This window comes from Camponotus vicinus, unplaced genomic scaffold, assembly GCF_025532165.1.
Source record: "Camponotus vicinus isolate PSW18456_S1 unplaced genomic scaffold, iyCamVici1.0 SCAF_6, whole genome shotgun sequence".
Lineage (NCBI taxonomy): Eukaryota > Metazoa > Arthropoda > Insecta > Hymenoptera > Formicidae > Camponotus > Camponotus vicinus.
The window spans coordinates 7,995,945-8,008,075 of record NW_028141978.1 but is presented as its reverse complement, the minus strand read 5'-3'; the positions used below and the strand labels follow the sequence as shown (position 1 = coordinate 8,008,075).

The 12,131-nt window shown below is 24.6% G+C and overlaps 1 protein-coding gene across 1 annotated transcript; it reads left to right on the top strand.

Annotated features, from left to right (window-relative positions):
• The first annotated feature begins 3,993 nt into the window (after positions 1-3,993).
• Positions 3,994-10,727, top strand: LOC145973329 (aminopeptidase N-like). The gene is made up of 11 exons (XM_083102608.1): positions 3,994-4,475; positions 4,603-5,079; positions 5,215-5,398; positions 5,718-5,868; positions 6,295-6,376; positions 6,886-7,247; positions 7,797-8,074; positions 8,943-9,121; positions 9,342-9,698; positions 9,786-9,855; positions 10,528-10,727. The coding sequence occupies exons 1-11, from the start codon at positions 4,006-4,008 to the stop codon at positions 10,666-10,668; spliced, it is 2,751 nt and encodes a 916-aa protein (XP_082958734.1). The 5' UTR covers positions 3,994-4,005; the 3' UTR covers positions 10,669-10,727.
• The last annotated feature ends 1,404 nt before the right edge of the window (positions 10,728-12,131 follow it).

Sequence of the window (12,131 nt, the reverse complement as noted above, 5' to 3'; positions counted from 1 at the left end):
TTTCATATAATTGTTAATAATTCTTTAATTGTTTTTAACTATATTTTAAGTAATTTTTACATATATTGGCTTTTTTGTAATTTAATATTTGTATATAATTAATTATATTTATATAATATTTATTGTAAATACAAAAAAGAATATATAATGTATATACATATATATTTATATATATACACATGTACATATATATATTTATAACATTAATTAATTATATTAAAATATTTTATTTAATATTAAAATTCAGTATTAACTAAATTTAGCAAATATGTGTATTAAACTTAAAATATATAGATGAAAAATCAAACTTAATATTTTTATTCGTTATTATATAATATTTACCATTATAATTTGTAATTTAATCCAAGAGTAAGAAGTAGATAAATAATTACACTTTATAATCTTTGTAAATGATGTTCTTCTTAATCTATGCTTATATAATACGAAAGTATTTAGCCCTATATAGGAAGCTCAATTAAATATGTTATTAATACTGCATCTATCGTGTATTTTTCAATAATCGACCAAAGCAGTAACACTTATCCGAATTCAAAGTTGTGTGTGGTTAATTCATTATAAATATTGATGATCTATTGATGATTTGTTTCCTGCTCTTTAAATCTATAAATTTTAATCTTCAATTAAAATGGACCAAATTGAAAGACGACAAATATTCCTCACATCTTTGAAATAAAGAAGTTATCAACAAAGAATGGAGAAATGTAAATTAAGATTCCTTTAATTTTTCTTCCTTGCTGAAGGAACACTGCCAAGAAGTACAACATCAAAATAAACAGCCATTTTGTTGACCCGTTTATTGCTCATGAAATTAAAATAAGAAATAACATAGAATACAATCAATTTTTCATAATCATTGCAAGCAATTAATTTTTATCATATATTAAATAAGAATGCTCATTATCTTGTTTTTGTAATCCGTTTATCATTTGTATTCGCCATAATAAAGAAATATATAATCAGATGGTTTTATAATTCGCAATTGAACATTCCGGAATTAAAGAAATACTATTATAGACATCGCGCCTCGGAGTATCATAGCGAGAGAAATGTTGTTTTTCGAATTGATGGATATGTCAATGTATGGGACAAATATTTCAACCATAACATTAATATTCCAATTGTCGCTCATTTTTCCAACATGCAAAAGAACATTAATATATGAACTCAACAATATTTCCGGTAATTTTATTTTTGAATGGTCTTAGATGTATACATGTAGAGTCGGATAAATTTAAATGTTCGGAAACTTTATTCGATGATATCGTCTGTTTTGTTTTACGATATTTTATATTTGTCAGTTTTTTTATGATGCATTCTTCGCTCTTTTAGTAGAAGCTAACATGTGTAAACATTCTCAATATTAATATAATTTTTGTTATTCTCTTCTCATATAATCGATAGGTGATCTCATAATATTGGTATAAATTTATCGATGTTCACAAAGCTATTTTGAAATTTCATAGTACATATTTCAGAGCCATAGCTGAATAGAAAAATAGCAGCAGTAAGCGCTTAGAAATGAAAAAAATATTATACATATTTATTAAAAATTCGTAACTAAATTTTATTGCGTCATAAAGTGAAATTCTTTATCAAATGTTATCGAGCATTTTCAGCATTTCAACATCTTATATTAAACCATCCTACAATTTTTGCGTACTGGAATAAACGATATAAAGAAATTTAATTACTGTCAATATTGTTTTCTATGTATTAATATAAAAAAAATTCTCTATTTATTGCTTTGTCGTTTCACTGTAAAAAATAAACCATTAAGAAATTCGAAAAATTAAATAAACATATTTTTTAAGCAAGGGAATATTTATACTATTATTTGCAATCATTTTATTACTTAGTTGTTCTGAGTTAAAAGCAGAAAATGTGCAATTAAAATTTATTGAAAATTTTACTGACATGTAAATCATTCCGTCAATGTCATGATTAACTGTCTATTGCTTTATATTATAACGACTAATTGATTTGTAATCGAAATTTTATAAATCTATCTTGTGGCTACTATGCATGACGATGCATGATGAAAGCTATCCCTAATTTCTATAATTAATAATTTAGAATCAATTCTATGTGAAAAAGTGGATTTTCAGCCTCTATAGCGATTAAATGATCGAATATATTAATTTGCGTACAAATTAATGCCAAATAGGAAATATAGTGTAAAATATTTTAATGATACGAATATTTTAATGACAACTCTTACGATATGGACAACTCTTTTTTTATTTATTGTACATTTCTAGACTTTGTATTAATTCTGGAATTTTCTAAAAACGATAAAGATATAAAGTAAAATGAATATTTCTATCTTATATATCGAATGTACACGCGATTTCTCAATTAATTTTATCTTGCAAACGTACCAGAAAAATGGTTGTTACAAATAAAAACTTTAAATATGAAAACGGAATACAAGGAATGTATACAAAAAGGCAGCATATAAAAACAAATATATACATATTATTATATACATATAATTTTTATCGATAAGTAAAATATTCCTATGTTATATACATATATAATCAAGGTGTGTGTAAAATATTTACAAGACGCGCGCGCGCGCGCGCGCACACACACACACACACACACACACATACACACACACAATGTATCTTGTATATTTACTCTCAGGTATGCCGACAGTGTCGTCAGTTTATAACAGTCTTTTGAAGCGGTAAGATTGCTGTTGAATGTTAATTTGGAATTAAACTTAACTAAACGTCTGATTCAACAAGTAGAGTAAGACTTTAAATAAATTTACAATAAAATACTTATAAATGTCCTTTTCTTTTAATATATGTATATAAAAATACGTTGAATAATAAGGCAGTTATTTTGTTTCTTAAAAGAGACATTCCTTTTCAATTTTCAAAAGACATGTTTCTATATTGCAATTATTATTTTTATTTTCTGTAAATAATGTAGCTAATAAGAAGATATTTAAAAGTATATTGTAATAACATCATTTAATCATATTTTGACATAGAAAATATGAAATCTAAGACAAGTATTTATTGACGTTATAATATTATTATATGCGTTTAAATTTACACACACCATAGCTATAAAATTATATTAAAAATATTTAATGTTATCTATATTTCATTTTTAAAATATTTTTTTTATAATGAATGCCTAAAGCCAATGTTTCTCAAAAATTCTCTCCTAATGTTACTTAAATAGAACATTTATAATTAAATATGTAATGAACGCGAATGACGAACGAGCAATAGATTAATATTTTGTCCGAAAAAATGAATGTGACATGACATATACTAATATCGTCTTTTTTTCATATTTATATATTTTGATCCGAATTGTTATATCAATTAAGTTTCAAATAATTTTATTTTGGTACATGTTTATTGTTCGTTCGTTTTTAATACATCTCTCACTTAATATTAGGAGAGACATATAAACTTTGAAGATAACATGTTAGTAAACATACAATCCATTTATAATATCCGGCTATATTGAGAATATCTCTGCATTTCTCATATACATTAATGCTTCTATAAATTTAACATGTATATGTAAAAAAGAGATTAAAGTTTTTAAAACTTGATATATATATAGAATACTAGAATATGAAAAACACAGAAATATGTAATTGCACTAGAAGAAATCATAAAGATAAAACTAAACTTGAAATAAACAAATAAAATTACTGTTTACTTTGTTTGTTCTTTTCGGAATTATCTAAACATGTTCTTTATGTTTTCCAATATTCATTTTCAATATATCTAATATAACATTTCATTAAGTTATAATTACTTTTTATTAATAACTTCTTTTATTTATAAATAAATTGTATTGTGTTGTATCTTTCTTTATATAAATCTTATTTTCTTAAAAATTAATATAAATTTTCTTGAAGCTTTTTTACACAAAAGTCAATTGAATTGCATACTCTGTGTACCTTGTTTCTAATAAGGAAACGTTTTTATAGATATCCGAGTGAAATTTAACATGACATTCATAAAACTATTATTAAGTAGTAGTCTAATATACATTGCTACAATGGCAACAATAATTTCTATTGATAAAACATCAGAAAGCGCACGACGCAGTGTATTAATCAATAAATTATCAAATTATATAATGCCATTACACTATAACATGGAGTTAAGATTAGTCAACGATTATTTCACTTGCGACTGCACAATTAGTATTTATATTATTCATGCAACGCAAAATATAAGTTTTCATATGCTGGACCCAATAAATAATGTAAGGACGTGGAAATTAACGCAAAATAACAGTGAAATAAATGTTTGTAAAAACATATCAACAAATTATTATGATGAAAACAATATAGTCGTGTTCAATTGCGAAAATGTCTTGTTGCCTGGAATGTACAATCTATACATAAAGGTTGAAATTCCAATTAGTATCGCAAAAAACCCTTTCAGAACTCCGTACATAAACAGAGATCAAGAGTAAGTAAAAAAATATATGAAATCGCATGAAATGATATTGAAATAACAAATTGTATCTTTACGCATTCTGCGCTTATAATTGTCTAAAGTTAACCATTATTTAAAGCATATCGTTAAAATGTGGCAGGTGGTTAATCACAACAGGTATCCAATCAAAAGAACAGCAAATATTTCCGTTTTGGAATAAGCCCGAATTAGGAATTACTTTTGATATTTCCATAAAGCATTATCGAGAATACAGAGCTTTGTCGAATATGCCGATACGAGAATCTAGATTGGTAGAAGATGGTATGGTGTGGACATATTTTAACAGGACTGCTTTAATCTCCATAGATAATGTAGCATTTATGGTGTTTGATTTTCATCGGATCAACTTGACTGAGACTGTTAGCATGTGGTGCAGACCGCAACTGATACCACATGTAAAATTTGCGCTATATGTTATTGAACATATTACTATGTACTTAAAAAATTATATATATTGGCATAATTCAAAGAAAGTCGCTGAGGAGACCCTTGTTTCATCTGAAAATAAAGTGGATCATGTCGCAATCTCAAATTTACAAGACGGAGTCAAAGATATCTTTGGATTCATCTTTTACAGGTAGTATATGTAATTAAAAATTGATATATTTATTCTATAATATAATAAGTTAAGGTATTTAATTAAAAAATTATATTATTATCCGATACTTTTCATACATTTATACAGTATACATATTAGTATAATGATTTTTAGAGAAATAGATATCATGTATAATGAAGAATTGGATACTACCGCACGCAAAATGATAATTGCACCTTCAATAGTACGTAGGATAACACAAAAATATATTGGAAACCTATTGTGTCCATCTTATTGGTTTCAATTATGGTTAAACGAAGGTTTTGCTATATTTTTCCAAACAGATATTATCGATAAGGTTACTTTATTTCTAATGCATGAATACACTGTTAAAACGATTAATAGTTTACAACAGAAAACATTTAAATATTTGTATAAATCTCCCATTTTATTTCTTAAACATAAAAAAATATAATTCTTAAAATTCTTTAAGTTTTCATGATTCTACACAAAGAAATTTAATAAAATATAAGGAATGTATGTGTTTATATTTAAATTATTGAAGAAAGAACAATCATTATTTTTAACAGAAGCACTTAATAAAGCCAGTTTGTATATGTACCTTAAGTCTTTTATTTTTCATTAATTATAGATTGATTATATTGAATTGCATTTAGGCTTTACCAAATTCTCGGATAATGGATTTATTTGTAGTTCAAATTCAACACGAATTATTCGACTTAAACCCTTATGTCGTTATCAATTGTGCTGTAGAATATAATAGTTACCTGGGAAATTATTTATATCCTTCTCTTTCTCATTTCAAAGGTATGTAAATAACATTGAATAAATAAATTTTAAACATCTGAAAGTTAATTTCATGAAAAGTTAAATATGTAAATTATAAACAAATGTATTTGTAATTTAACTTTACTATTATCATATTTCATTATATTTCGTGCAATGACAGTATTAAAAGAAAATGTAAAAGTAAAAGCTAACTTCTCTTTTTTGTATAGTTTTTATTAAATTACACAATATAATTTTTAAATTATAACTGTAAATATCTATCTACTACTGAAATTAATGTTTTTACATATACTTAATTTTTTGCTATATAATTGTTACAATTAGTTGCAAACTTTGTTACAAATTTAGTTTTAATTAAATGCTATTTAAAAACTTATGTATTACGAAAAGTATTTTAAATTATAATTTATTAAATCATTTTTTTTTTAATTTCAATAATCGTAGGTTCCATTATATGGCGCATGTTAGAACAAATATTATCGCATGACAAATTTTCAAAAGCTCTCAACATATATTTAAACAATCAGTGAGTATTATATTGTAATGTAATATATGTATGTATATTGTATAGGAAGAGAAAATCTAAATATACATATAATAAGTTTGACAATATACATCCTTTTATTTTTTAAAAAATATGGATATTTTAAGAGTCACATTTATATCCTGTTATATATTTAAAAATTTTTCTCGAATAAATTTCATTTCGAGTTTTTTATAGTGAATAAGTGGTAGAGATTTACAGTTTCCGAATTATAAACAATTCAAACTAAACAATCTTTGGCGAAACAAGTTTTACCAACTTGCGGATAATATAAAAATACTTTAATTTTTTTAATAAAAATTAAAATAATTATTTATGCTTATTAAAATTATATTGTAAAGTTTAAATATTTCTATGTTAGTAATAGTTTAATTTTTTATATATACATAAGTACGAAGAAAATTGTGTAAATTGTTATTTTCTTTTTTATGATGCTGATTATACATAGTGTTTAACATTATTAACATTTACCATCATGTTAAATCTTACAGTTACACTAAGTTTATGGAAAAAACTGCTGATAATTTATGGAATGCCATGCAAAGTGTCATAAATGAATGGGATTCCGAGTATCAGTTTAATGTGAAAAACACAGTTTATTCGTGGGCCATGCAGAGATGTTTCCCCGTGTTGGAGGTGATGCGAAATTATTCTAATAATATTGTAACTATATCAGCACAATTTCACAACAAGTTGGATGAGAAACTATATTATATACCTATTACTTATACTACGGAATCAAAGTCCAATTTTATCATAACTTGGACAAATATTTGGTTAACACCATCGAATTCAAAAATTGAACTCTTTCTTGAGGAAAATCAATGGATCATTTTAAATTTACAACAAGCTGGTAAAAATTGAATGATAAATTTATATTTTATTTGCCTATATATATATCGATTCCTCACAATATTCCGTAAAAAATTATAAGAGTAAGATAGTCAAAAATTGAACAATTTATGTGATATTTCAAATTGATAAAGGATTACTTTAAGTTGACAAAATTTTACATAAATCGTAAAAAATATCTCGTAAAATATTTATTTTTCGACTATCTTACAATTTTTCTATTATTTTATCAATACTTTTATTATTTATCATATATTGTGTATAATGTCAACATTATGATAACAATCAAATCAATTTAAGTTAAAAATTTCTTACACATTAAAGTTTTTCAAAATCATTAAATTATCATTATATATAAGGTTTTAATTAAAAATAACGAAGAAACATATGAAATCTAATACACACACACACAAAAGTAGAAAATACAAACATTTTTAAGTATAATAATACATTTAATATCAAAATATCTTTAACATCTCGAAATATGTTGAATCAATATATGTAATTTTAAAATATCTAATAATCGACGAAGCAATTTATTTTATAATAGGATACTATCGTGTCAATTATGATACCGAGAATTGGCGAAAAATTGCGCGATACTTAAATTCTGAAGAATACAGAAATATACATGTTCTCAATCGAGCGCAAATTATCGATGACGCATTCTATTTTGCGATCGAGAAGAAACTTGAAGTCTCCGTGTTTTGGGAACTCGTTAATTATTTGCGAAAGGAGGAAGATTATATAGCATGGTATCCTATGATCAAAGCATTTGAATTTTTGTCAAATATTGTAGCATTCTTAAAATTTTATCCTCAATTCAAGGTAAACATAAAATCAAGAAATTTTCTATTAAGTCAATGCATAATTGCATATCATAATTGTAATTTCATATATCATAATGAAATAATACTTTAAGAATCAGATTCATGTAGAAAATTAAAAAGATAAACTTAATTATATAGCTCCTTCTTCGCCAGAAAAAGTCAAAAATTTAATTTCAAAAGACCCCTATATTTTTAAATTTAATAATTACATTTTTTAAATTTTGAACTTTTGCTATATTCTTGTAATATTAATATTGAAATAAGTAATATTGAATAATAGTGAAATTTATAGTATAAATGATATAATTTATAATTAACTTTGGAAAATTATAGAATACAATTACAATTATTTGCTTTATATTAATTTTCTTCCGTTATAAAATATTTGTGGCGATATTAAAAACTTCATAATACTTTTTTTACAAATTGACTTAAATTTAAATTTTATCACATTCTATATAGCACATATTAATCTATTTGTAAATATCCGTTTTATAAAAAATGAATATTTACCAATTTGAAATTTTTAAAACCGGTTTTTGTGCGTGATGTGTACGTTTAAGACATATTTGTGTATAACATCGAAAAAAGGAGATCATATAGCAAGTTCATCGATATATACATCAATGTACACAGAGTAATATGTACATGTTAATAATGCATGTACTTAGATAATATAAAATATGTAAACAATTATTCGAATAAACGACCCGTAAATTTGGAAATTGTAATAGTTCATGCTATAAAGTTTCTATATACTTATTAAAATATAATTATCTAGTAAAAATACATATATATTTGCACATATATTATATTCGTTCTTGTAAATAATATGAAAAAATTGAATAAAATGATGCTTTTTTTAGGAAGTGCGAAAACCGCTTGCATTAAAATGGAATCTGGTCAGCGAAAATAACAATGACGATCATACTGAATGTTTAAAGCAAGAACTCGCAAAGTGGAAATGTATTATGGATGATATGTCGTGCATAAGATGGGCCTATCAGGAATTGGAATGGCATCTGATAAGTCCTACAAGATACAAGTAATTCTTCTTATAATACTTGATTCTTCATAGGGATATTTTTTTATATTGTCCCAGCAAACATCAAATAACAGTTATATAAATGTTACTTGGTGTTTGCTGGGGTGTATGTTTGAGAAATTTATTATCACTTATGTCAAAAATTATTTATGTAACACTAGAACAATTAGTACAATTTTGCTAGAATATTTTTACTTCTTTTTTGGATATTTTTCTGTAGAATTTCGCCTGGATGGAAGAGATGGACATATTGTAACGGTTTGAGAACGCCAGATCGTATTATATGGAATAGAAGTCTTAATTTTTCCATGAAAGAGATTGATTACACAATTTTAGAATGTTTAGCTTACAGTGAAAGTTTTCAAATCATATTCAATTATATAGAAGAAAAATTACCAGCTAGTTTTGAAACATTTCGGCATAATTTTATGACCAATCTGTCTTATAATCAATCCAAATCGGTAGAGCGAACTGAAGCCTTAATCGCTAACATTTTTCTTTCTACTCTTGCCAAAAATACTAAATATATGCTTAAAGACATATTAAATAATTTCAGAAAATTTACATATTATTACTGGTAATGATGTTTCATAATTGAAAATACATAGATACGAAAATTTATTGTACATATTAATTATTGAAATGTATTATTTTATTCTTACAGGACAGTCAATGAGATGGCGGTATTAACTGTTATAATTAATAATGTGTATTCTGAGGAACAATTGGGCGAGGTAATTTTAATGAATCATAGTTTGATATTTATCGTTAAATTTTTATTATAAAATATATTTTTTACAATATGTTGTTTCAAAGTCGATGTTACACATATTTTTGCTGATTAGAAATGCTAAAATTGAATTTTGTGATAGTAAACTTATTATGTTCGAAATATAGTCCGATGTTGTGCATACGACAAATTTGCTCATTTTGAGCAATTGTTGAAACATTTTTTAAAATAAAACAAAACAATAATTTTAAAATAAAAATATAACAAAACATTTCTATTTCATTTCCTCTGCCATTCAATCAGTGTATAGGAAAATAGGCCCCATAAGTCGACTAGCCCATAGCTCGTACAGGATCCTGCTACACACTTACCAGTAGCGTTCGATGGGTTGTCTTCATCAAGGTGCTAGACTGAAAGTATTACTTTTTATTTGTTATCACAATGAAACTATAAATTTGCGAACATAAGTTTATTATCAAAAAGTATTCAATATTAGCTCCCATACCTACTATAGAAGTTTGTAACAGCGAATAAAACACACAATTTGTATGTTATATATTTTATACACAATCTTCTATATACCTTGTTCCATGATTCTGTCAATGAAGCTCTGCCTGTATAATACTGTGACAATTAAAAATCATTTATTGATGACACTTGTTAACATTTTTTTCAGATAAAAAAATTTATCAGAAATGAGATTAAAGATTTCCGGTATCTCTTTGCAACTCTTTATGTTATTGACCACAAGATAGAAATACGTCGGTCGGAGATCAAAAGACAGGCAGAATTTCTTCAATCTTTTTTTACCAACTAAAAATATAAAGATCTATAGTGTGTCGAACTGTTTAGAAACCAAGAAAAATGTAGCATAATCGTTTTGGATAAGATATATGAATTGATGTAATTAATCATTATTTTCATATAATTGTTAATAATTCATTAATTGTTTTTAATTATATTTTAAGTAATTTTTACATATATTAGCATTTTTGTAATTTAATATTTGTACATAGTTAATTATATTTATATAATATTTATTATAAATACATATATGTATATATAATGTATATACATATAAATATATATATATATATATATATATATATATATATATACATGTACATATGTATATATTTATAACATTAATTAATTATATATAAATATTTTTACTTAATATTAAAATTCAGTATTAACTAAATTTAGCAAATATGTGTATTAAACTTAAAATATATAGATGAAATATTAAACTTAATATTTTTGTTACTCGTTATTATATAATATTTACCACTATAATTTTTAATTTAATCCAAGACAAAGAAGTAGATAAATAATTACACTTTATAATCTTTGTAAATGATGTTCTTCTTAATCTATGCTTATATAATACAAAACTATTTAGCCCTATATAGGAAACTCAATTAAATATGTTATTATTACTGCATCTATCGTGTATTTTTCAATAATCGACCAAAGCAGTAACACTTATTCGAATTCAAAGTTGTGTGTGGTTAAATCATTATAAATATTAATGATCTGTTGAGAAAGAAAATGTTTCTTGCTCTATAAACCTATAAATTTTAATCTTCAATTAAAATGGACCAAATTGAAAGACGACAAATATTCCTCACATCTTTGAAATAAAGAAGTTATCAATAAAGAATGGAGAAATGTAAATTAAGATTTCTTTAATTTTTCTTCCTTGCTGAAGGAACACTGCTAAGAAGTACAACATCAAAATAAACAGCCATTTTGCTGACCCGTTTATTGTTCATGAAATTAAAGTAGCTCAAGAAATAACATAGAATACAATTAATTTTTCATAATCATTACAAGCAATTAATTTTTATTATATATTAAATAAGAATGTTCATTATCTTGTTTTTGTAATCCGTTTATCATTTGTATTCGCCATAATACAAAAATATATATCAGATGGTTTTATAATTCGCTATTGAACATTCCGGAATTAAAGAAATAATATTATAGACATCACGCCTCGGAGTATCATAGCGAGAGAAATGTCGTTTTTTGAATTGATGAATATGTCAATGTATGGGACAAATATTTCAACCATAACATTAACATTCCGATTGTCGCTCATTTTTCGAACATGCAAAAAAACATTAATATATGAACTCAACAATATCTCTCGTAATTTTATTTCTGAATGATTTTAGATATATACATGTAGAGTCCGATAAATTAAAATGCTAGAAACTTTATTCGATGATATCGTGTGTTTCGATTTACGATGTTTTATATTAGTCAGTTTTCTCA

Bases quoted from the DNA above. Each gene is read 5' to 3' on its own strand.
- LOC145973329 (XM_083102608.1), top strand. From the start codon at position 4,006: ATGACATTCATAAAACTATTATTAAGTAGTAGTCTAATATACATTGCT. The intron at 5,080-5,214 runs GTAGTATATGTA...AATGATTTTTAG, and splicing joins TTTGGATTCATCTTTTACAG to AGAAATAGATATCATGTATA. The intron at 9,856-10,527 runs GTAATTTTAATG...CATTTTTTTCAG, and splicing joins CTGAGGAACAATTGGGCGAG to ATAAAAAAATTTATCAGAAA.